This window comes from Staurois parvus, unplaced genomic scaffold (assembly GCF_062004578.1).
Source record: "Staurois parvus isolate SC_StPar_1 unplaced genomic scaffold, SC_StPar_1.0 ptg001521l, whole genome shotgun sequence".
NCBI classification, from domain to species: domain Eukaryota; kingdom Metazoa; phylum Chordata; class Amphibia; order Anura; family Ranidae; genus Staurois; species Staurois parvus.
This window is the reverse complement of record NW_028319317.1, coordinates 599,030-625,871: the sequence shown is the minus strand read 5'-3', so window position 1 is coordinate 625,871 and position 26,842 is coordinate 599,030. Positions and strand designations below refer to the sequence as shown.

Genomic DNA, 26,842 nt, shown 5'->3' with positions numbered 1-26,842 from the left:
GGGAAGTTCGGGGATCTCATGATACCAAGCCAAGGTCATGTAGACCAAGAAAGATTGCAGCCATAACTGCCAGAAGAATACATATACATACACACATATATATATATATACACACACACACACATATATATATATATACACACACACACACATATATATATATATACACACACACATACACGCACATACACACGCGTTTTTTATATATTACAAAGTATATGAAAAATATTTTTAAAAATATATATTTTTTAAATATATTCTTCAGATTTTTTTTTAACATATAAAAAAGTTATTTTTACATATATTTGTAAATGCGTTCCACAAAAACCCCCCAAAAATAGACGGACTAAACTATTGGCACCTTCTCAAAATTGTAAGAAATAATTGCATTCCAAGTTTGTGATGCTCCTGTCATTTGTAATCAAACATCAGGTGCTGACAATATAGAAATCACACAGGCAGCCAGTTAACCACTTCCTGTCCGGACACTTTCCCCCCCTTCCAGTCCGGACACTTTCCCCCCCCTTCCAGTCCGGACGCTTTCCCCCCCTTCCAGTCCGGACGCTTTCCCCCCCTTCCAGTCCGGACGCTTTCCCTCCCTTCCAGTCCGGACGCTTTCCCCCCCTTCCAGTCCGGACGCTTTCCCCCCCTTCCAGTCCGGACGCTTTCCCCCCCTTCCAGTCTGGACGCTTTTACCCCCTTCCTGTCCGGACACTTTCCCCCCTTCCAGTCCGGACACTTTCACCCCCTTCCAGTCCGGAGACTTTCACCCCCTTCCAGTCCGGACACTTTCCCCCCTTCCAGTCCGGACACTTTCCCCCCCCTTCCAGTCCGGACACTTTCCCCCCCCTTCCAGTCCAGGCCAATTTTCAGCTTTCAGCGCTATCACACTTTGAATGAGAATTGCGCGGTCATGCAACACTGTACCCATATGAATTTTTTACCATTTTCTTGAGACAGATAAAACTTTATTTGGTGGTATTTATTCACCGCTGGGATTTTAATTTTTTTTGCTATGTAAATGAAACAGTCTAAAAATTTTGAAAAAAAGTGTTTTTTTTTTTTATAAAATTTTGCAAATAAATAATATTTCATCATAAATCTTGGCCAAAATTTATTCCATTATTTTTTTAGTAAAAAAAAAAATCCAAATTAGTTTATAACCAAAAATTATAATTTTTAAACATTTTTTTTTACATTTTTATTTTATTTTTTTATATTATTATTTTTATATATATATATATTTTTTTACATACTGTCACCCTAGCAGTACAGTCACCATGGTGACACTGTACTACTTGTGGGGGGTGATGAAGATTTTTTTTTTTTTTTTTTTTTACACTGATTGCTTTTATACCCATATAGGATGTAAAAGCAATCATTTCTCTTTCTCTCTGTCTGCATTCTTGAAGTCATTGAGAAATACTGAGTGAGCTGTGATTGGTCACAGCTTGTCACATGGTACAAGTCTGTTGTGAATAGCCCTGTACCATGTGACCTCTGTGATTGTTCACAGATTTCACACGTAGTAAGCAATGATGTCACAAGTGACATCTTGCTTACTACTTTGCATGTGATCACTGATTGGCCAATCAGTGATCACATGATCGGGACCTCGCACAGAGGTCCCGTCCGACGATCGGTGTTTCGGAGGACACAGCGGGCACCGGATCGCGGTGCTGTGCGCTCCCAGGGAGCGCGCACAGCTAGAAAAGGCGGGTGCCGTTTATGAACGGCAACCCGCCCCTGGACTGCCACCGCCCTGCCATTTATAAACAGCAGGCGGACGGCAAGTTGTTAAAATGGTAAGAATGAGAACGCCTAAGTGTTTTTAATTGTTATAAATTACAAATGTTATAAATTGAGTTGCAGTTCAGTGAGTAAAATAAGTGTTTGATCCCCTACCAACCAACAATGATTCTGGCTCCCACAGACTGGCTATGTGCTCATGTGGTACACAGATCAGTTCTGTCAATTTAAGAAGGTACTCCTATTTACAACTCATTACTTGTATAAAAGACACCTGTCCACAGAATCTCTTTCTTCTTCACCATCATGGGCAAGACCAAAGAGCTGTCAAAGGACATCAGGGACAAGGCTGTAGACCTGCACAAGGCTAGACTGGGCCACAAGACCATCAGTGAGAAGCTTGGTGAGATGGAGACAACTGTTGGAGAGATTATTCGCAAATGGAATAAATACAAAAAAACCCAACAAACGCCCTCGGTCTGGAGCTTCATGCAAGATTTTGCCTCGTGAGATAAGGATCATGAGAAAAGTGAGGGATCAGCCCATAACTACATGGGAGGAGCTTGCCAATGATCTCAAGGCAGTTGGGACCACAGTTATCAAACGAACCATTGGTAATACAATACGCCGCCATGGACTGAAATCCTGTAGCACCCACAAGGTCCCCTTCACCAAGAAGGCACATGTCCAGGCCCATCTAAAGTTTGCCAACGAACATCTAAATGATTCAGGGAAGGATTGGGAGAAAATGCTGCGGTCTGATGAGAATGCTCTTTGGCATTAAATGCTGACTATGGCTTAAGGACACAATCCCTACAGTCAAGCATGGCGGTGGAAACATTATGCTTTGGGGCTGTTTCTCTGCTAAAGGTACAGGCCACATTTTGCCGCATTGAGGGGCCATGTATTGTAAAATCTTAGATGAGAGCCTTCTTCCCTCAGCCAGAACACTGAAGAAGGGTCGTGGATGGGTGTTCCAGCATGACAATGGCTCAAACCTTCCAGCAAGAAAACAAAGGAGTGGCTTAAAAAGAAGCACATTTAGGTCATGGAGTGGCCTAGCCAGTCTCCAGACCTTAATCCTATAACAATATTTATGGAGGGAGCTGAAACTTCGAGTTGCCAAGCGACAGCCAAGAAACTTTAAGGATTTAGAGAAGATTTGTAAAGAAGAGTGGACCAAAACCCCTCCTGAGATGTGTGCAAACCACCAAAACCCCTCCTGAGATGTGTTCAAACCACCAAAATCCCTCCTGAGTTGTGCGCAAACCACCAAAATTCCTCCTGAGATGTGTGCAAACCATTGAAATCCCTCCTGAGATGTGTGCAAACCACCAAAACCCCTCCTGAGATGTGTTCAAACCACCAAAATCCCTCCTGAGTTGTGCGCAAACCACCAAAATTCCTCCTGAGATGTGTGCAAACCATTGAAATCCCTCCTGAGATGTGTGCAAACCACCAAAAACCCTCCTGAGATGTGTGCAAACCACCAAAAACCCTCCTTAGATGTGCGCAAACCACCAAAAACCCTCCTGAGATGTGTGCAAAGCACCAAAATCCCTCCTGAGATGTGTGCAAAGCACCAAAACCCGTCCTGAAACATGTGCACACCACCAAAACCCCTATTGAGACGTGTGCAAACCACCTAAATCCCTCCTGAGACGTGTGGAAACCACCAAAATCCCTCCTGAGATGTGTGCAAACCATTGAAATCCCTCCTGAGATGTGTGCAAACCACCAAAACCCCTCCTGAGATGTGTTCAAACCACCAAAATCCCTCCTGAGTTGTGTGCAAACCACCAAAATTCCTCCTGAGATGTGTGCAAACCATTGAAATCCCTCCTGAGATGTGTGCAAACCACCAAAAACCCTCCTGAGATGTGTGCAAACCACCAAAAACCCTCCTTAGATGTATGCAAAGCACCAAAATCCCTCCTGAGATGTGTGCAAAGCACCAAAACCCCTCCTGAGATGTGTGCAAAGCACCAAAACCCCTCCTGAAACATGTGCACACCACCAAAACCCCTATTGAGATGTGTGCAAACCACCAAAATCCCTCCTGAGATGTGTGCAAAGCACCAAAACCCCTCCTGAAACGTGTGCACACCACCAAAACCCCTATTGAGATGTGTGCAAACCACCAAAATCCCTCCTGAGATGTCTGCAAACCACCAAAAACCCTCCTGAGATGTGTGCAAACCACCAAAATCCCTCCTGAGATGTGTGCAAACCACCAAAATCCCTTCCGAGGTGTGCAAACCGCTAAAATCCGTCCTGAGATGTGTGCAAACCACCAAAACCCCTCCTGAGATGTGTGCAAACCATCAAAACCCCTCCTGAGATGTTTGCAAACCACCAAAATCCCTTCTGAGGTGTGCAAACCGCTAAAATCCCTCCTGAGATGTGTGCAAAGCACCAAAATCCCTCCTGAGATGTGTACAAACCACCAAAATCCCTTCTGAGGTGTGCAAACCGCTAAAATCCCTCCTGAGATGTGTGCAAACCACCAAAAACCCTCCTGGGATGTGTGCAAACCACCAAAAACCCTCCTGAGATGTGTGCAAACCCCCAAAATCCCTCCTGAGATGTGTGAAAACCACCATAAACCCTCCTGAGATGTGAGCAAACCTGGTACAAGAAACGCCTTGCCTCTGTGATTGCCAACAAGGGTTTTCTCCACCAAGTACTAAGTCCTGTTTTGCTTGGGGATCAAATTCTTATTTTACTGCAACTCAATTTCTAACATTTGTATCGTGTTTTTTCTGGATTTTTGGTTGATATTCTGTCTCTATCATTTAAAACACACCTATGATAACAATTATAGACCCTTCATTTCTTTGTAAGTGGGCAAACTTACAAAATCTGCAGGGGATCAAATAATTATTGTGCCCACTGTAAGTGTGGCCAGCCTAATATCCACAGACACTGCTGTGCCCTCATGATGTACTGTAAATGGGTATTAATAAGAGCTCGGACTATAATGGGGTGATCTCACCTCAGTGGCAGGTTCAGGGTGAGGAGGAGTTGGTGGTGTCTCCATTGGGCTCTCTTCAATCTTAGGGTTCCTCTCCACAAAGCTGGTGGTTTTCCTCCACCTTGGGTAGCTCTGCTCCCACCCCATTCCCAGATTTTCCCCGGAATGTTTCTGCAGGTGGCGCTGCAGCGACTTCTTACGGATGAAGCGATCCCAGCAGTATGGACACTGGTAGGGGCGCTCCCCGGTGTGACGTCTCACATGGGCTACCAGGTCAGTCTTGCGGCTGAAGCTCTTGGGGCAGCAAGTACAGTGGAAAGGCTTGTGTCCGGCGTGACTCCAGAGATGAGTGGTCAGGGTGGAGTTCTGCCGGAAGCTCCGCCCACACTGGTTACAGGTGTACGGTCGATCTTCTGTGTGCGTCTTCCGGTGAGCCGTCAGGTGCTGCTTCTTTACGAAGGTCTTGCCGCAGATGCTGCAGCCGTGTGGCCGGTCCTGACAGTTCCCCATCTGGTGGGATAGGAAGTCGATGAGGTGACTCCAGCTCTCCCCACACTGGGCACAAGTGTGCATCTTCTGAGGGCTGCCTGACGACTCTTGCCTTTCCTGGTCAACCCCATCTGTCTCATGAAGTGTTTTACTACCAGGACTGGACCCTGCTCCATCCATGTCACTTCTCTCCTCAGAACCGCCATCATGCAAAGCTTTTTCCTGAGTGACCCCGTTACGGGAGTGACCATCAGAAATCTTCTCTCTGCGGGGTGATTTCTTTGAAGATGCTCCCTCTTCTGCCGACCTGGTGGCTCTCCTTACCAGACGCAGGGACCTCCTACTGACCGCCCTTGCTGCTGGCCGCTGACTGGCGCTCTTCCAATGATTCCATCTCATCTGGACCTCTTCGTTGCGTCCATTTACCGCCATGTTATCTACAGATGACAGAACTGTGATAAGTAACACAATTGCCTGAGTTTTGTAAAGCTAATACAATAAATAATAAAAATATATATTATAGTTATTTCATATATACACTATATTGCCAAAAGTATTGGCCCCGCCCCTAAATCATGTGATTCAGGTGCTCCAATCACCTCTATGGACACAGGTGTATACAATCAAGCTCCTAGGCATGCAGACTGCTTCTACAAACATGGGTGAAAGAATGGGTCGCTCTCAGGAGCTCAGTGGCTCCAAGCGTGGTCCTGTGATAGGTGGTCACCTGTGCAATAAGTCCATCCGTGACATTTCCTGGCTACTAAATATTCCACGCTCAACTGTTAGTGGGATTATAACAAAGTGGAAGCAACTGGGAACAACAGTCACTCAGCCACCAAGTGGTAGGCCACGTCACATGACAGAGCGGGGTCAGCGAATGCTGAAGCGCACAGTGCGCAGAAGTCACCAACTGTCTGCAGAGTCAATAGCTAAAGACCTCCAAACTTGGTGTGGCCTTCAGATGAGCCCAACAACAGTGTGTAGAGAGCTTCATGGAATGGGTTTCCATGGCCGAGCAGCTGCATCCAAGCCTTCCATCACCAAGTGCAATGCAAAGCGTCGGATGCCGTGGTGTAAAGCACGCCACCACTGGACTCTAGAGCAGTGGAGACATGTTCTCTGGAGGGACCAATCACGCTACTCTGTCTGGCAATCCGATGGACGGGTCTGGGTTTGGCGGTTGCCAGGAGAACGGTACTTGCCTGACTGAATTGTGCCAAGTGTAAAGTTTGGGGGAGGGGGGATTATGGTGTGGGGTTGTCCCTCAGGGGTTGGGCTTGGCCCCCTAGTTCCAGTGAAGGGAACTCTTAAGGCGACATTTTGGACAATTTCATGCTCCCAACTTTGTGGGAAGAGTTTGGGGATGGCCCCTTCCTGTTCCAACATGACTGCACACCAGTGCACAAAGCAAGGTCCATAAAGACATGGAGGAGCCAGTTTGGGGTGGAGGAACTTGACTGTCCTGCACAGAGTCCTGACCTCAACCCCATAGAACACCTTTGGGATGAATTAGAGCGGAGACTGCGAGCCAGGCCTCCTCCCCCGACATCCGTGCCTGACCTGACAAATGTGCTTCTGGAAGAATGGTCCAACCTTCCCATAGACACCCTCCTAAACCTTGTGGACGGCCTTCCCAGAAGAGTTGAAGCTGTTATAGCTGCAAAGGGCGGGGCCAACTCAATATTGAACCCTACGGACTAAGACTGGGGGGCCATTAAAGGTCATGTGCGTGGAAAGGCAGGCAGCCCAATACTTTTGCCAATATAGTGTATATATGTATGTATATATGTATGTATGTATGTATATATATATATACATATATACACACACACATACGTACATACATATACAGTATCTTGCAGAAGTGAGTCCCCCCCCCCTCACATTTGTGTCAATATTTTATTCTCTCTCTTTTCATGTGACAACACTGAAGAAATGACACTTTGCTACACTGTGACGTAGTCAGTGTACAGCTTGTATAACATGTAAATTTGCTGTCCCCTCAAAATCACTCAACACACCGCCATTAATGTCTAAACCGCTGGCAACAATAGTGAGTCCACCCCGAAGTGACAAGGTCCAAATTGGGCCCAAAGTGTCGATATTTATGTGTGGCCGCCATTATTTTCCAGCACTACCTTAACCCTCTTGGGCATGGAGGTCACCAGAGCTTCACAGGTTGCCACTGGAGTCCTCTTCCACTCCTCCATGACGACATCACGGAGCTGGTGGATGTTAGAGACCTTGCGCTCCTCCACCTTCCGTTTGAGGATGACCCACAGATGCTCAATAGGGTTTAGGTCTGGAGACATGCTTGGCCAGTCCATCACCTTTACCCTCAGCTTCTTTAGTAAGGCAGTGGTGGTCTTGGAGGTGTGTTTGGGGTCATTATGTTGGAATACTGCCCTGTGGCCCAGTCTCTGAAGGGAGGGGATCATGCTCTGCTTCAGTATGTCACAGTACATGTTGGCATTCATGGTTCCCTCAATGAACTGTAGCCCCCCAGTGCCGGCAGCACTCATGCAGCCCCAGACCATGACACTCCCACCACCATGCTTGACTGTAGGCAAGACACACTTGTCTTTGTACTCCTCACCTGGTTGCCACCACACACGCTTGACACCATCTGTACCCAATCAGTTGATGTTGGTGTCATCAGACCACAGGAGATGGTTCCAGTAATCCATGTCCTTAGTCTGCTTGTCTTCAGCAAACTGTTTGCGGGATTTCTTGTGCATCATCTTTAGAAGAGGCTTCCTTCTGGGACGACAGCCATGCAGACCAATGTGATGCAGTGTGCGGTGTATGGTCTGAGCACTGACAGGCTGACCCCCCCCCCCACCCCTTCACCCTCTGCAGCAAAGCTGGCAGCACTCATACGTCTATTTCCCAAAGACAACCTCTAGATAGGACGCATATCCACTTCTTTGGTGGACCATGGCAAGGCCTGTTCTGAGTGGAACCTGTCCTGTTAAACCGCTGTATGGTCTTGGCCACCGTGCTGCAGCTCAGTTTCAGGGTCTTGGCAATCTTCTTATAGCCTAGACCATCTTTATGTAGAGACACAATTCTTATTTTCAGATCCTCAGAGAGTTCTTTGCCATGAAGTGCCATGTTGACCTTCCAGTGACCAGTATGAGAGAGTGAGAGCGATAACACCAAATGTAACCCACCCGCTCCCCATTCACACCTGACACCTTGTAACACTAACGAGTCACATGACACCAGGGAGGGAAAATGGCTAATTGGGCCCAATTTGGACCTTGTCACTTAGGGGTGGACTCACTTTTGTTGCCAGCGGTTTAGACATTAATGGCTGTGTGTTGAGTTATTTTGAGGGGACAGCAAATTTACATGTTACACAAGCTGTACACTGACTACGTCACATTGTAGCAAAGTGTCATTTCTTCAGTGTTGTCACATGAAAAGAGAAAATCAAAGAGTTACAAAAATGTGAGGGATGTACTCACTTCTGGGAGATACTGTGTGTGTGTGTGTATATATATATATATATATATATATATACACACACACACATCCCCTATTCCTTCTGTACTGAAATGTATTGTAATTGTACTGTCTCCCTTTTATTGTAAAGCGCTGCGCAAACTGTTGGTGCTATATAAATCCTGTATAATAATAATAATATATATATATATATATATATATATATATATATATATATATATATATACATACACACACACACACACATATATATATATATATATATATATATATATGTATACACAGTTGTGCTCAAACGTTTACATTCCCCGGGAGAAATTGTGAAATTTTGGCATTGATATTGAAAATCTGACTGATAATGCCAAAAAAAAAAAGGAAATTAGGGCGATGACCTCCTCGGTAGAGCATAGCCTGTGGGGTGTTGGGGTTTCTGAGGATCTCTGGAACATATATGTAGGTAGGTTCGATCACCTCTACGTGTTCAGTTTATATCACATTGGTAGTTCAGAGTCAGTACTTGTTGATTATTTCATTAACATGGTTGAGAATGGCCCTGAACTGACCTGCAGTCTCCTCACCAGTGTCCACGCAGGGGTCTTCCCCCCTCTCAATCTTCAGCACAATCTCCGGAGGGGATTGTGAGAGTCCTGCGGAGAGACCGTGACACGTTACGTGGCGCCTCCACCAGCACTATACTGTATCTCCGTACTGCACCGATCCAGAAAGATAAATCAGAGGTATATGGAGGCGTCACATATTTTCATGTAACACCTTAACAGAAAAATGGCTCACCCAGCGCGGTCAGGTTCTTGTAGTTGTCCGTCATCACCTGGCAGTACAGATTCCTCTGCTGGTCCTGTAGCCCCTTCCATTCGTCCTCCGAGAAGCACACCGCCACGTCATTAAATGTCACCACAGCCTGCAATACACAAACACTGATTGACCTTAGACAACGGTGGCGTGAGAAAGGGTCAACGAGGGCTCCTGGAAAGACTTTGCGGAACTCCTACAATTTAATCTATTTCATTTCTTCTGCTCCTCATAACTATTGTACCTGACAGCTTCACTTTTCAGACAGTTTTGTGTCCACTCCATCATTGTGTCCCTTTGCTGCATAAAAAAAATATAGAAGAGAAAGGTACAGAAGGAGATAGGTAAGTTATTGGCTTCTCCCAATTGACTACACCAACCCTAATACTAAGAAACCAAGCTTCTCCCAACTGACTACTCCAACCCGAATGCCAAAGACCAAGCTTCTCCCAACTGACTACTCTAACCCGAATACCAAAGACCAAGCTTCTCCCAACTGACTACTCCAACCCGAATACCAAAGACCAAGCTTCTCCCAACTGACTACTCCAACCCGAATACCAAAGACCAAGCTTCTCCCAACTGACTACTCCAACCCGAATGCCAAGTAACCAAGCTTCTCCCAACTGATTACTCCAACCCTAACACTAAGGAACCAAGCTTCTCCCAACTGACTACTCCAACCCTAATACTAAGTAACCAAGCTTCTCCCAACTGACTACTCCAACCCGAATGCCAAAGACCAAGCTTCTCCCAACTGACTACTCCAACCCGAATGCCAAAGACCAAGCTTCTCCCAACTGACTACTCCAACCCGAATGCCAAAGACCAAGCTTCTCCCAACTGACTACTCCAACCCGAATGCCAAGTAACCAAGCTTCTCCCAACTGATTACTCCAACCCTAACACTAAGGAACCAAGCTTCTCCCAACTGACTACTCCAACCCTAATACTAAGTAACCAAGCTTCTCCCAACTTACTACTCCAACCCAAATGCCAAAGACCAAGCTTCTCCCAACTGACTACTCCAACCCGAATACCAAAGACCAAGCTCCTCCCAACTGACTACTCCAACCCGAATGCCAAGTAACAAAGCTTCTCCCAACTGACTACTCCAACCCGAATACTAAGTAACCAAGCTTCTCCCAACTGACTACTCCATCCTGAATGCCAAGTAACAAAGCTTCTCCCAACTGATTACTCCAACCCGAATGCCAAGTAACCAAGCTTCTCCCAACTGACTACTCCAACCCTAATACTAAGTAACCAAGCTTCACCCAACTGACTACTCCAACCCTAATACTAAGTAACCAAGCTTCTTCCAACTGACTACTCCAACCCTAATACTAAGTAACCAAGCTTCACCCAACTGATTACTCCAACCCTAATACTAAGTAACCAAGCTTCTTCCAACTGACTACTCCAACCCTAATACTAAGTAACCAAGCTTCTCCCAACTGACTACTCCAACCTGAATACTAAAGACCAAGCTTCTCCCAACTGACTACTCCAACCCGAATACCAAAGACCAAGCTTCTCCCAACTGACTACTCCAACCCAAATACCAAAGACCAAGCTTCTCCCAACTGACTACTCCAACCCGAATACTAAGTAACCAAGCTTCTCCCAACTGACTACTCCAACCCGAATACTAAGTAACCAAGCTTCTCCCAAATGACTACTCCAACCCTAATACTAAGTAACCAAGCTTCTCCCAACTGACTACTCCAACCCTAATACTAAGTAACCAAGCTTCCCCCAACTGACTACACCAACCCTAATACTAAGTAACCAAGCTTCTCCCAGCTGTCAACTCCAACCCTATAACTAAGTAACCAAGTTTACTCCAGCTAACTACTCAGACACTTCTCCAGGGTTGGGGTAATGCGGGAAGCAGAGGTTGGGAACTACCATGGTTTATTAAATGCCCATCTGTTTGTCTTCCCACTGGCTGCTGGCAGGTACTCTGCTGGTCAGTGCAGGTGGAGGTGGTCCTTACCTCAGCACAGAGACTTCTGCAGCTCACATGTATAACACACAAACCATAACCCATACAGCTTCTGTCTTGTCTAAAGTTGTCTGTTTTATAGATGTGGGCTGAGTCTACCCAGGGGCTCATTACCACAGAGCAGCCCCCCCCATCATCTGAGGGCCATAAACAGGAGTCATGTGACCCTGGAAAGTGTCACCCGTGTGTTAATAGATCACCTGCATCATGGAGGTTCAGTCCAGCTTCCAGTCACTTAGATGAGAACTGCTGTGGGGTCATTATCCTGCTTCATCTGTATAAAGAGAGAGGAGGGGGCTCTCTGTATAAGCACAGTCACCATACTGGGGAGTCTATATAGAGACAGCAGAATGTATGCAGTAAGGGTCACTAAGGGTAAAGGGGACTGTATGGTATACAGAGGGATGTTATCTATACAGAGAGACTCTAAATGGTATATAGAAGAGGGTTACATATAGTAAATGGTGGGATTCTAACTAGAAAAAGGAGTTCAATATGATGTGTGTGTGTGTGTGTGTGTGTGTGTGTGTGTGTGTGTGTGTGTGTGTGTGTGTGTGTGTGTGTGTGTGTGTGTGTGTGTGTGTGTGTGTGTGTGTGTGTGTGTGTGTGTGTGTGTGTGTGTGTGTGTGTGTGTGTGTGTGTGTGTGTGTGTGTGTGTGTGTGTGTGTGTGTGTGTGTGTGTGTGTGTGTGGGGGGGGGTTATATAGGTGACCAGGGTCTATAGAATATACAGAAGAGTTATATAGGGGAAAGGGCTCCATATGCTATATGGAAAGGGTTATATAGGGGAAGGGGATCTATGTTGTATATTGAGGTTATATACGGGAATGGGTTATATAGGGGAAGAGTCTATATATGGAATATTGAGGTTATATATGGAATGGGTTATACAGGGGAAGAGTCTATATATGGAATATTAAGGTTATATACGGGAATGGGTTATATAGGAGAAGGGTCTATATATGGAATATTGAGGTTATATACGGAATGGGTTATATAGGAGAAGGGTCTATATATGGAATATTGAGGTTATATACGGAATGGGTTATATAGGAGAAGGGTCTATATATGGAATATTGAGGTTATATACGGGAAGGGGCTCTATATGGTATAGGAATGTGTTTATATAGGGGAAGAGGCTCTATATGATATATGGAGGAGGCTATACAAGGGAAGAGGCTCTATATGGTATATGAAGGAGGTTCTATAGGGGAAGGAGCTCTATATGGTATATAAAGGAGGTTATATAGGGGAAGGAGCTCTATTTGGTATATAAAGGAGGTTATATAGGGGAAGGAGCTCTATATGATATATGGAGGAAGTTATATAGGGGAAGGAGCTCTATATGATATATGGAGGAAGTTATATAGGGGAAGGAGCTATATATGGTATATGAAGAAGGTTATATAGGGGAAGGAGCTCTATATGATATATGGAGGAAGTTATATAGGGGAAGGAGCTCTATATGGTATATGAAGGAGGTTATATAGGGGAAGGAGCTCTATATGATATATGGAGGAAGTTATATAGGGGAAGGAGCTCTATACAGTATATGAAGGAGGTTATAATAGGGAAGAGGCTCTATATGGTATACGGAGTATGTTTTATAGGATAAGGGGCTCTATATGGTATATGAAGGAGGTTATATAGAGGAAGGAGCTCTAGATGGTATAAGGAGGGCGTTACATAGGGGAAGGAGCTCTATATGGTATACAAGGGGGGTATAGAGGAACACAGGGAGGGTTATATAAGGAAAGGGGTCCTCTATGGAGGAACGTTATATACAAGAATGGGCTCTACATGGAGGGAGGTTATGAATGAGAATGGACTCTATATGGCACATGGAGGGGGTTCTATATAGAGGAAGGAGGTTTAATATGGAAAGGGTTCTATGAGGCATCCAGAAACAGTTATATACAGGAGAAGGGGACTTCATATGGTATATGCAGGGGGGACTCTATATAGTATACAGAGGGGGTTCTATACAGATGGGGGGGTGGATTATACAGAGGGAGGTCTGTGTGTGGTATACAGGGTGCAGGCTGTATACAGAGGGAGGTCTGTGTGTGGTATACAGGGGGAAGGCTGTATACAGAAGGAGGTTATATACAGAGGGGGGTCTGTGTGTGGTATACAGGGGGAAGGCTGTATACAGAGGGAGGTTATGTACAGAGGGGGGGTCTGTGTGTGGTATACAGGGGGAAGGCTGTATACAGAGGGAGGTTATGTACAGAGGGGGGGTCTGTGTGTGGTATACAGGGGGAAGGCTGTATACAGAGGGAGGTTATGTACAGAGGGGGGGTCTGTGTGTGGTATACAGGGGGAAGGCTGTATACAGAGGGAGGTTATGTACAGAGGGGGGGTCTGTGTGTGGTATACAGGGGGAAGGCTGTATACAGAGGGAGGTTATGTACAGAGGGGGGGTCTGTGTGTGGTATACAGGGGGAAGGCTGTATACAGAGGGAGGTTATATACAGAGGGGGGTCTCTGTGTGGTATACAGGGGGAAGGCTGTATACAGAGGGAGGTTATGTACAGAGGGGGGGTTTGTGTGTGGTATACAGGGGGAAGGCTGTATACAGAGGGAGGTTATGTACAGAGGGGGGGTCTGTGTGTGGTATACAGGGGGAAGGCTGTATACAGAGGGAGGTTATATACAGAGGGGGGTCTCTGTGTGGTATACAGGGGGCAGGCTGTATACAGAGAGGTTATATACAGGAAGAAGGTCTGTTATATATAGATAGAGGTCATACAGGGCTCCATAGGGGACACACAGGCGGGGTGTAGAGGACAGGCCGGTATATGGAGGTGATATTATTGGGGATCCCCAGTCTTGCAGTCTCTTCTCTCAGCTCCCAGTAATGCATTGCGGCCGGAAGTGCCCGCCCGCTCATCCGGTGACGTCAGGCGTCATGCTTGTGCCACATGACCGACTGCGGCGCCGCCCACAGTATCCCTATATGGTTAGTACCGGATGACAGGCTGTGTCTCCATCCCCACATTCACTGGAGGTGATTGTGTGACCCGGTACCTGCGGTGTGGTGTCCTCCATCTCTGTATATCTCCCTCATCCCCGGGGTCAGATCTATACCGAGCTGAGCCCAGCCCCTCCAACCGTGCAATCACCAATCTCATCGTACAAATCTCCTCTTTGACCGACATCTCTGCAGGGACCTGGGGGAGATTTTGCTCACATCAGAGCGGCATTCAGTTCCCATAGAAGTCCGTAATAATAATAATATAGAATATATACTTCTAGGAGGTCAATCGCAGGTCAACAACAGGGTCAGGTGAAGGTCAGCTGCAAGTGAGGATAACTACGGGTTTAGAAGAGGTCCAGCAACAGCTGAGGAGGATGACTGCAGGTCAGGAGGAGGACAACAGCAGGCCAAAAAGAGAAAAAATGTGGGACAGTGACTGCAGTTCAAAAAGAGGACAATTTGGAGTCAGAAAGAGGTCAGCTGCAGGTCAGAAACACAATTACAGGTCAAAAGCAGGTCAACCGCAGGCCAAAGACAAGATTAATACAGATCAGGACAATTGTGGGTGAGAAGAAAATCAACTGCAGGGCAGAAGGAGGACAACTGTGGGTCAAAATTAGGTTAGATACAAGTCAAAATTTCAACTGCAGGACCGACGGAGGGCGACCTCAGCTCCGACGGAGGGCGACCTCAGGAACGACGGAGGGCGACCCCAGGAACGACGGAGGGCGACCCCAGGAACGACGGAGGGCGACCCCAGGAACGACGGAGGGCGACCCCAGGAACGACGGAGGGCGACCTCAGGTCCGACGGAGGGCGACCTCAGGCCTGACGGACAACTGTGGTTCAGAAAGATGACTACTTAGGGTCAGAAGGTATACAACTGTGGGTCAAATGAAGGTCAACTGTAAATCAGAAAGAGGACAACTGCAAGTCAAAAGGAGGTCAGGAGAAGGATTACTGCAGGTCAGAAGTAGATCACCTTTGGGTTAGATGGACTACTTGGGGTCAGGTGGTGGACAAGTGGAAGTTAAAAAGATTAAAAAAAAAAAAAAAGCAGTGGGTCTGAAGGTCAACGTCGGGTCAGAAGTAGGACCACTGTAGGTCAAAAAAAGGTCAACCGCAGGTGAGGACGACAACTGCTGTTAAGAAGGTCAACTGCTGATCAGAAGAATGGGAACTGCAGATGAGAATGTCAACAGTGGGTGAAAAGGACAACTGTAGGTCAACAACAGGTCAAAAGGTGGTCAACAACAGATCAATTGAAAGCTAAAGAGAAGACAACTGCAGGTCTAAGGACGGTCACCTGCGAGTCCTAACCTTAACGGTGCGTCAGATAGTCAACTGCAAGTTAGGAGGTCAGCTGCAAGCCCGGAGGACAACTTCGGGTCAAAAAGACAACTGCAGGTCAGGAAGGTAGGGCCTGCAGGGTCAAAGAGAAGAGAACCTCAGATCAGAAGGTGGTCAGTTGCAGGACAGAAGGACAAATTGGTCAGATGGAGGTCTACTGCAGAGGAGGACAACTCTGGGTCAGAAGAAATTAACACAGGTGAGGAGGATGACAACAGTGGGGCAGGAGGAGGACAACTGCAGGCCCAAAAGGATGTCAGCTGAAGGTCAACTGCAGGTCGAGAGGATAACCACAGGTGCGGAAAACAACTGCAGGCCAGAAGAGTGTAAACCACGGGTCACAAGGACAACTACAGGCTAATGAGTGGACAACTGCAGTTCAAAATGAGGTCGGCTGTGGTTCAGACAGAGGAAAACTGCGGGTCATAAAGAAGTCAACTGCAAGTTGGAAGGAGGCCGACTATGGGTCACAAGAAGGTCAACTGCAAATATATAGTGAATGCAGGGTCCAGGGAGAGTGGATATAGTGAATGCGGGGTCCAGGGAGAGTGGATATAGTGAATGTGGGGTCCAGGGAGAGTGGATATAGTGAATGCGGGGTCCGGGGAGAGCGGATATAGTGAATGCAGGGTCCGGGGAGAGCGGATATAGTGAATGCGGGGTCCAGGGAGACCGGATATAGTGAATGCGGGGTCCGAGGAGAGCGGATATAGTGAATGCGGGGTCCGGGGAGAGCGGATATAGTGAATGCAGGGTCCGGGGAGAGCGGATATAGTGAATGCGGGGTCCGGGGGGAGCGGATATAGTGAATGCGGGGTCCTGGGAGACCGGATATAGTGAATGCGGGGTCTGGGAGATCAGATATAGTGAATGTGGGGTCCGGGGAGAGCGGATATAGTGAATGCAGGGTCTGGGGAGAGCAGATATAGTGAATGCAGGGTCCGGGGAGAGCAGATATAGTGAATGCGGGGTCCGGGGAGAGCGGATATAGTGAATGCAGGGTCCGGGGAGAGCGGATATAGTGAATGCGGGGTCCGGGGAGAGCGGATATAGTGAATGCGGGTCCGGGGAGACCGGATATAGTGAATGCGGGGTCCGGGGAGAGCGGGTATAGTGAATGCGGGGTCCGGGGAGAGCGGGTATAGTGAATGCGGGGTCCGGGGAGAGCGGATATAGTGAATGCGGGGTCCGGGGAGAGCGGATATAGTGAATGCGGGGTCCGGGGAGAGCGGATATAGTGAATGCGGGGTCCGTGGAGAGCGGATATAGTGAATGCGGGGTCCGGGGAGAGCGGATATAGTAAATGCGGGGTCCGGGGAGAGCGGATATAGTGAATGCAGGGTCCTGGGAGAGCGGATATAGTGAATGCGGGGTCCGGGGAGAGCGGATATAGTGAATGCGGGGTCCGGGGAGACCGGATATAGTGAATGCGGGGTCCGGGAAGAGCGGATATAGTGAATGCGGGGTCCGGGGAGAGCGGATATAGTGAATGCGGGGTCCGGGAAGAGGGGATATAGTGAATGCGGGGTCTGGGGAGAGCGGATATAGTGAATGCGGGGTCCGGGAAGAGCGGATATAGTGAATGCGGGGTCCAGGGAGAGCGGATATAGTGAATGCGGGGCCCGGGGAGAGCGGATATAGTGAATGCGGGGTCCGTGGAGAGCGGATATAATGAATGCGGGTCCTGGGAAGACCGGATATAGTGAATGCGGGGTCCGGGAAGAGTGGATATAGTGAATGCGGGGTTCGGGGAGAGCGGATATAGTGAATGCGGGGTCCGGGGAGAGCGGATATAGTGAATGCGGGGTCCGGGAAGAGCGGATATAGTGAATGCGGGGTCCGGGGAGACTGGATATAGTGAATGCGGGGTCCGGGGAGACCAGATATAGTGAATGCGGGGTCCGGGGAGAGCGGATATAGTGAATGCAGGGTCCGGGGAGACCAGATAAAGTGAATGCAGGGTCCTGGGAGACTGGATATAGTGAATGCGGGGTCCGGGGAGAGCGGATATAGTGAATGCGGGGTCCGGGGAGAGCGGATATAGTGAATGCGGGGTCCGGGGAGACCAGATATAGTGAATGCAGGGTCCGGGGAGACCGGATATAGTGAATGCGGGGTCCGGGGAGAGCGGATATAGTGAATGCGGGGTCCGGGGAGACCAGATATAGTGAATGCAGGGTCCTGAGAGACCGGATATAGTGAATGCGGGGTCCGGGGAGAGCGGATATAGTGAATGCGGGGTCCGGGGAGACCGGATATAGTGAATGCGGGGTCCGGGGAGAGCGGATATAGTGAATGCAGGGTCCGGGGAGACCGGATATAGTGAATGCAGGGTCCGGGGAGACCGGATATAGTGAATGCGGGGTCCGGGGAGAGCGGATATAGTGAATGAACAGATTTCCTTGTTATTCGGTGACTGGATGTTTCTTCGGCTGAGGACGGTTCAGTTTAGTTGGTGGCATTTTGTAGAAACACTGACATGTCACCTCCCTTCTGGCTGTCAAACACCTCTGAAAAGTGATCCACCATGGATCATGTTTCAGAGGGGCAGAAAGGGCTCCTGAATGTATGAACGAAGCCTAAAGTTTCTGGATCGACCAAAAACAACAAAGTGTCAGTGACAGAACAAAATAAAAGTATCACGGACAGTGCTCAATTGTTTTTGTTGCAAGTGCATTAACCCCTCCAGAGGATTTACCACCCCCCTTCCTCACCAGGCCGTTTCTTGTGATACGGGGCTGCGTTACTTTAACTGACAATTGCGCTGTCACGCAACGCCGCACCCAAATGAAATTTACGTATTTTTTCCTCCAGCAATAGAGCTGGTATTTTATCACCTCTGCGGTTTTTATTTTTTTGCGCTATAAACAAAAAAAAGGCCAATTTTGGAAAAAAAAAACCATTTTTTTTCAAATTAAATTTACGTCTGTTTTTCCCCACAAATTGACCTTTCTTTCGGTGGTATTTGATTGCCTGTTCGTTTTTTTTTTTGTTTTTTTTTTGCGCTAGAAGACAAAAATTAAAAACCGACAATTTTGAGAAAAAAAACAATATTTTGCACTTTTTGCTATTAAACATGTCTAGTAAAAAAAAAAATTTAAAAAAAACTAATTTCGTCATAAATTTGCGCCAATGTGTATTCTGCGACATCTTTGCTAAAAAAAAAAAAAAAAATCCCAATACGTGTAAATTAATTGGTTTGCGTGAAAGTTATAGCATCTACAAATGGCGGTATAGATACTGGAACTTTTTTTTTTTTTTACTAGTAATGGCAAACATCGACTTATAGCGGGACTGCGACGGACATTCTGACACTGGGGGGGGGGGGGGGAACCGACTTGGTGTCACTGACATCCCCAGTGACACCAATACAGTGATCAGTGCTACTAAAATGCACTGACACTGTACTAGTGACACTGGTCAGAAAGGGGTTACCATTTGGGGCGATCAAAGGGTTAACTGTGTGCTGTTTTACTACGTGGGCTGTATGTGTTTCACTGTAAGCACACTGCTTTGTATGGCTGTGCTATGCAGAGCCATACAAAGCAGCGTGCAGGATTTGACAGGGGAGAGATCTGTATTGTTTACATACAGGTCTCTGCCCCATTGGTAATTCTTGGAGATCGCCGGGTGCCGGCAGGGAATCACCAGCCGGGACTCAGTCTGTTCTCCAATCCCAGGTGACGCCATTTTTGGAGAACCGCGCGTCACTTGGAGCTTTCTGTGACGTCACCCCGTTCCGGCCGCGGGAATTTTAAATGTTTATAAGTGCAATACTTTAATAAAGTCTTTGCTGTTTCATCGGGTCACACTGTAAAGTTTTCTTCTGTTTTAAACCATTCCTTGCATGATGCGGAGAGCTGTCTGATGTGATGGATTCGGTCAAGCGAACCTGCAGTTGTCCATTCATCTCCTTGATATGGCTAACGAGGGTGTCAGTGCGGGATCTGAACACCATCTGCTCATTTTATCTTTTGCTTGGAGATCAAAGTGTCTGGTAAGAGGTTTATTTATTTATTTATTTTTCTTTTGTGTCAAGCATTTGTGGACACCTATGCACTTTCCGTTGCAGGATTTCTTTTGCACACAGCACCATGTTATTGGATTGCGGGACTTTTAATTATTTAATATATTGATGTGGACTTAAATCATTTCCATTCATTTAAGCACATTTTTTATGTTGCAGAATTTGATTGTTTGTTTAGGATTATTTAGTGGTCAGCACACTCCTTTTTATCTACAGTGAAGGAAATGCGTATTTGCTCCCCTGCTGATGCTGAATGTTCGCCCCTCACAAAGAAATGATCGGTCTAACAATGGAATGTTCGCCCCTCACAAAGAAATGATCGGTCTAACAATGGAATGTTCGGTGTAACACTGAGAGACAGAATACAACAACAAATTCAGCAGAAATGCATCTAACAAATGATGACTGATCTGCATGTTCATGAAGGAAAGAAGGATTTGATCCCCTATCATTCCTGGCTCCCAGGTGTCTTTCATACAGGTAACAAGCTGAGATTAGAAGCAGTCTCTTAAAGGGAGTGCTGGTAATCTCACTGTGTTACCTGTATAAAAGACACCTGTCCACAGGAGCAATCAAACCATCAGATTCCAAACTCTCCACCATGGCAAAGACCAAAGAGCTGTCCAAGGATGTCAGGGACAAGATGGTAGACCTACACAAGGCTGGACTGGGCTACCAAACTATGGCCAAGCAGCTTGGTGAGAAGGTGACAACAGTTGGTGCAATCATTCACAAATGGAAGAAACACAAAACAAGTGTCAGTCTCCCTAGGTCTGGTGCACCATGCAAGATCTCACCTCGTGGAGTGTCAATGATCATGAGAACAGTGAGGAATCATCCCAGAACTACATGTGAGGATCTTGTCAATGATCTCCAGGCAGCTGGGACCACAGTCACCAAGAAAACAATTGGTAACACACTACGCCGACAAGGACTGAAATCCTGCAGTGCCCGCAAGGTCCCTCTAGAAAGCACATGTCCAGGCCCGTCTGAAGTCTGCCACTCTACATCTGAATGATGCAGAGGAGGACTGGTGGGAAGTGTTGTGGTCAGATGAGACCAAAATCCAGCTCTTTGGCATCAACTCAACTCGCCGTTTGGAGGAGGAGGAATGCTGCCTATGACCCCAAGAACACCATCCCAACTGTGAAACATGGTAGTGGAAACATTGTGCTTTGGGGGTGTTTTTCTGCTAAGGGGACAGGACAACTGCACCGCATCAAAGGGACGATGGACGTGGCAATGTACTCTCAAATCTTGGGTGAGAACCTTCTTCCCTCAGCCAGGGTACTGAAAATGGGTGGTGGATGGGTGTTCCAGCATGACGATGACCCAAAACACACGGCCAAGGCAACAAAGGAGCGGCTCAAGAAGAAGCACATTAAGGTCCTGGAGTGGCCTAGCCAGTCTCCAGCCCTTCATCTGATTGAAAATCTGTGGAGGAAGCTGAAAGTTCAAGTTGCCAAACGTCAGCCACCAAACCTTAATGACTTGGAGAGGATCTGCCAAGAGGAGTGGGCCAAAATCCCTCCTGAGATGTGTGCGAACCTGGAGGCCAACTCCAGGAAACGTCTGACCTCTGTGATTGCCAGCAAGGGATTTGCCACCAAGTACCAAGTCATGTTTTGTGAAGGGGATCAAATCCTTCTTTCCCTCATGAACATGCAGATCAGTCATCATTTGTTAGACGCATTTCTGCTGAATTTGTTGTTGTATTCTGTCTCTCAGTGTTACACCGAACATTCCATTGTTAGACCGATCATTTCTGTGTGAGGGGCGAACATTCCATTGTTAGACCGATCATTTCTGTGTGAGGGGCGAACATTCCATTGTTAGACCGATCATTTCTGTGTGAGGGGCGAACATTCCATTGTTAGATCGAACATTTCTGTGTGAGGTGCGAACATTCCATTGTTAGACCGATCATTTCTGTGTGAGGGGCGAACATTCAACATCAGCTGGGGAGCAAATACACATTTTCTTCACTGTATATTTTGTATTTTTCTGGCGTTCAGGGAAAGAGTAGCAGCAGTTCACTAATTGTTTCAGAATATATTTTTTCTCACACATTGTATAGTCTGGGGTGTAGCACAGGTCTTTTCCCTTTTTTTTTTCTGGGACTCAGTGATTGACATCCGAGACCGTGAATAGCAGCGCGGGTAGGGTGCGCACCCCTCCCCCCCACCCGGAACTGCAAAATCACGTATATTCACACACGATTTTGCACACCCGTGCCGCCCTGTAGCAGTATTTCTGCTATAGGGTGGCTTGGAAGCGGTTAATACGGCTCCAATCACCTCCAGCATGAAGTATTGATCGGATGGGGAAATCTTTGGAAGCTGCCACCATTTCTAGGGGACCCCACCCATGTTGTTCTCTCCCCTTTATAACCTTTCACACCGATCCGCAGCCTATGCGTTTTTGCCGCTTTTTCTTACAGGACATGTGCCTCAAAAACTGCACCACAAAAAACGCAACACGGGTGCGTTTTCTGCCTTTTCCATTGCCTGCAGTTGGGAGGCCAGTTATTTATTTTTTTTACTGCACCAAAAATGCGGCAAGCAGCACTTTAAAAAAAAACGCACTGGACCAGTGTGAAGAGTTCCATAAGGAATACAGGGGCACATTTTTTTTTTTTTTGCATCTGTGTGAAAGCAGTCTTGCTTTGTGATTCTTCTCTTAAGGCTCCACATGTGATGGGAGTGACTTTGGGTGGGGGGCCCATGGAACACAGCCCCCTTTGGAGGGGTGGGGAGACCGCTGTCTCAGCTCCCCATATCCCTCTTATGTGTAAGTCACCCTGTGCCTGTTAGGGGTACAGGGTGGAATGTCCTGATATTGTGTAGATGTGTATAGCTGGGGGGTTGTTCATTGTTTACTGCCACGTGGTGCATCCCATTGTTCTATTGTGTGTCTTGCTTGGGAGCAAACTATTATGGGATGTATGTGTTGGTGTGGGGGGTGTCTGCTGACGTGTCTCTGGTTGGTTTGGTTTGCCCCGCCCTGTGTCCATATGCGGGGGGGGGGTTGTTCCCTTGAATGTTTATATCTTGTGTCTGTGTTAAAATAAAGCAGTCTATTTCCTGTTTTAATACAAGTCTGGTCTTGTATGGTCAACAGTGGTGTCCGTGGTCGGTGTGCGGACGGGGAAGCGGGAGTCAAATGGAAATACCCTAATGCAGTCAGGGTCCGGTTCCGTTACACCGTTTTGATAATGCGGGTAACGTAGTCACGTTAAAAACGGACGTTTGTCAGCTTTTTATTAGCATTTTCCCGCGTTTGAGTTTTTTAGCTTTTTTTTTTGTACCAAAAAAAAAATGTTTTTTTTTCATTAAAAAACAAACATCCGAAAACGACAGTTTGCTGCATTTTTCAGCGTTAGAGCGTTTTTACAGCTAAAAAACCTCCTCTAGAAACACACTAGTTCTGGGGTTTTTCCCAGCCAAAAAAAACATGGGGGCCCATGGAACACAGCCCCCTTTGGAGAGGTGGGGAGACTCCTATCTCAGCTCCCCATATCCGTCTTATGTGTAAGTCACCCTGTGCCTGTTAGGGGCACAGAGTGGAATGTCCTAATATTGTGTAGACATGTATAGGTGGGGGTTGTTCATTGTTTATGGCCATGTGGTGCATCCCATTGTTCTATTGTGTGTCTTGCTTGGGAGCAAACTATTAAAAAAAAAAAATGTCCAAAAACGACAGTTTGCTGCATTTTTCAGGGTTAGAGCGTTCATACATCTAAAAAACCTCCTCTAGAAACCCATTAGTTCTTGGGTTTTTCCCAGCCAAAAAAAAACGCTGATTCCAGTCTATGTGCGTATGGACACATAGGATAACATGCTGGGGGGTTTACCGGCGTCAAAAGCCAAAACCAGCCGCTGTAAAAACATCCCGTGTGCGTGAGGATTTAAAATAAACTTTCAAAACCTTTCAAGTGAGTAGAGATTGCAGATGTCCTCATCAACAGTCGTGCTGATTGATGACAGCTTCGCTGGAGGTCGCACCCGAGACAAACTTGAGCTGATCGAGCATCTGCCCGGGTTAGGCCCGTGTGTTTTTCAGTTTTGCAGAAACGCACTACAGTCCATTTAACATGGTCTCTTATGCGTCACGTTCACATCTACGCAGTTTCCACCAGTGCAGTTTTTTTTCACCGTTTCTGATCAGGATCCGGCAGGATGGGCTGCAAATCACGTGACCACTGTGGCAGTCGATCACGATTAGGAAGCCACCCCGGCCTCAGCACCCACTTAAAGGGCAAGGGAGGGCGGCAGCAAGAGGTCAACAAAGACAACAGTCAGCATCATGCAGAGTCCACTCATTCATACATGAGGTTGGAGGAGTAAAACCCCACGATTGAGCTGCTCCCCAGCTGTTACCCTCCCTCCCCCTTTACCTGCAGAGGCAGCAGCTGGGGGTATAAACATGCTGCGTTGGTCTGCTTTGCGGCTGGGCAGGAATTTTACCTCCTGTAGTAAATGGGGCCGCTCTGCACGCAGTTGCAGCAATCAAATGGCAAAAGCAAGCAGTGAGATGATACAATGCCTCATCACTGCCTGTCAAATGCTCTCTGAGGAGCGACCTGAATGCAGATTGCTCTTCAGAGACCAAAGCTCAGGCGTGGAGTAAATGTTTCAAATGTCGGAATCGGTCCAGGTTACCACACACCACAGTTGTCCAGGACGCATCACACACGCCTTGTCAGAGGCCTCTTCATACGGACGCGCCATAAATAAAAGCCGGGAACAGCAGTGCAGCACAGATTGGTTTACAGACGAATCACAGACAGAACAAAGACGACTTCCATTTAGATGTTCGTAAAATTCAAAAGTCATTTAAAACGGGGCGAGATCAGGGTAGGCAGAGAGGGCATTTGTTCATGATGATTAGGGCGACGTAACCATCCATATTGTGATATAGAAGATATGCCTTGTGCCTGCCAACACCAGGAGAGGCTGCAATCTGCATTTACCACCCACTGAGAGACGGGACGTGGACAATGGATCATCTCTGTACTGGGCCAGCTTTGTAATGTAACCCTGGCTACCGGGCATTATAGGTAAGAGAGCACAAAAGAAGTCCAAAATGACATGGCACCTACCATCATACCTATGAGCTTTTTGTAGAACTCAAAAACCATGGACCAGTTTTCCTGATTGTTGGTAGAACAGCCTCCATTCTTCTGGAAAGGTGTTCCCCAAGATTTTGGAGGGTGTCTGTGGCCATTTGTGAGGTCAGGTACTGATGTTGGATGAGCAGGCCTAGCGCGGCAGTGATGTTCTAAATTCAACCCAAAGGTGTTCAGTAGGGTTGAGGTCAAGTCTCTGTGTGGACACTTGAGTTCCTCTAACCCATCACACATATATGAGCCATTCCAAAATCAAGGTCATTACAGAGTTGCCCCCCTTCCCCAGGCTTTTAAAAACAAGAGTTGTCCCCTTTGTGACTATATTTCCCTCCAATCTTCTGAGAAGACTTTCCACAAGAATTTGGAGGGTGTCTGTGGGAATTTGTCCCATTGGTAATGTCAGGTACTGATGTTGGATGAGAAGCCCTGACTTATCAATGGTGTTCCAAATCATCCCAAAGGTGTTCAGTAGGGTTGAGGTCAGAGCTTTGTGCAGGACACTCAAGTTCCTCCACACCAAACTGGTCAAACTATGACTTTATGGAGCTGGCTTTATACAGAGAGGCACAGTCATGCTGGAACAGAAAAGGACCTTCAGCATTGTTGCCACAAAGTTGGTAGAACAGGCTAGAATGTCCCTATCATCCCAAAGAGCATTTGTGGGGTCAGGTACTGATGCTGGATGAGCAGGCCTAGCGTGGCAGGGATGTTCATCCACTCCCTCATCATATCACGACTCGACTACTGCAACTCACTCCTCACTGGCCTGCCTCGCCGCTGGCTATCCCCGCTTCAGTCGATCCTGAATACGGCTGCCAGACTCATTCACCTTTCCAACAGCTCCATCTCCGCCACCCCCCTCTGCCAATCCCTCCACTGGCCTCCACTCAGTGTCCTCCACCCCCCTCTGCCAATCCCTCCACTGGCTTCCGATTGCACAACGGATCAAATTTAAAATCCTAACACTGACGTACAAAGCTGTCCACCATACTGCCCCGAACTACATCACTGACCTAATATCCAAGTACCGCCCAGCACGCACATTCCGCTCCTCACAAGACCTCCTTCTCTCTAGTTCCCTGGTCTCCTCCTCCCATGCCCGCCTCCAGGACTTCTCCAGGGTATCACCCATCCTCTAGAACTCCCTGCCCCAACCCATCAGATTATCACCTACTCTCCTCTCCTTTAGACGCACCCTGAAAACCCATCTCTTCAGGGAAGCCTACCTCACCCCCTGCTAACTTGCTGACCTCCTCCACTCTTCCTACCACTCCATCCCCCACAGCTATCTCCTCCTGTACCACCATCCCCTCCCTCCTAGATTGTAAGCTCGAAAGAGCAGGGCCCTCGATCCCCTCATGTTTTGCATTGTATTGGTATTGTTCTGTCACATGTTCTGTCCCCTTTGTAATGTACAGCGCTGAGTGAACTATTGGCGCTTTATAAATACTGTATAATAATAATAATGTTCTAAATTCAACTCAAATGTGTTCAGTAGGGCTGAGGTCAAGTCTCTGTGGGGACACTTGAGTTCCTCTAAGCCATCACACATATATGAGCTTGTAGGACATCCATTCCAAAATCATGGTCATTACAGAGTTGCCCCCCTTCCCCAGGCTGTTAAAAACAGAGTTGTCCCCTTTGTGGCTATATTGTCATTCAATCTTCTGGGAAGATTTTCTGCAAGATTTTGGAGGGTGTGTGTGGGAATTTGTCCCATTGGTAATGTCAGGTACTGATGTTGGATGAGAAGCCCTGACTTATCAATGGTGTTCAAATTAATCCCAAAGGTGTTCAGTAGGGTTGAGGTCAGAGATTTGTGCAGGACACTCAAGTTCCTCCTACTGATATTAGAT

The 26,842-nt window shown here is 47.2% G+C and overlaps 1 protein-coding gene across 1 annotated transcript in view; it reads right to left on the bottom strand.

Annotated features, from left to right (window-relative positions):
* LOC149435414 (uncharacterized) overlaps positions 1-14,390 on the bottom strand; it is a gene marked incomplete at its 3' end in the record, with an annotated part of 29,523 nt that extends 15,133 nt beyond the window's left edge. The window contains exons 1-5 of the mRNA XM_089662699.1: positions 14,254-14,390; positions 11,702-11,775; positions 9,476-9,602; positions 9,247-9,330; positions 4,745-5,649 (exon numbers count right to left, since the gene is read on the bottom strand). Coding sequence (XP_089518825.1) covers positions 4,745-5,649; positions 9,247-9,330; positions 9,476-9,602; positions 11,702-11,710 — 1,125 coding nt within the window. The remainder of the gene's footprint in view (positions 1-4,744; positions 5,650-9,246; positions 9,331-9,475; positions 9,603-11,701; positions 11,776-14,253) is intronic.
* Between the last annotated feature and the right edge of the window lie 12,452 nt (positions 14,391-26,842).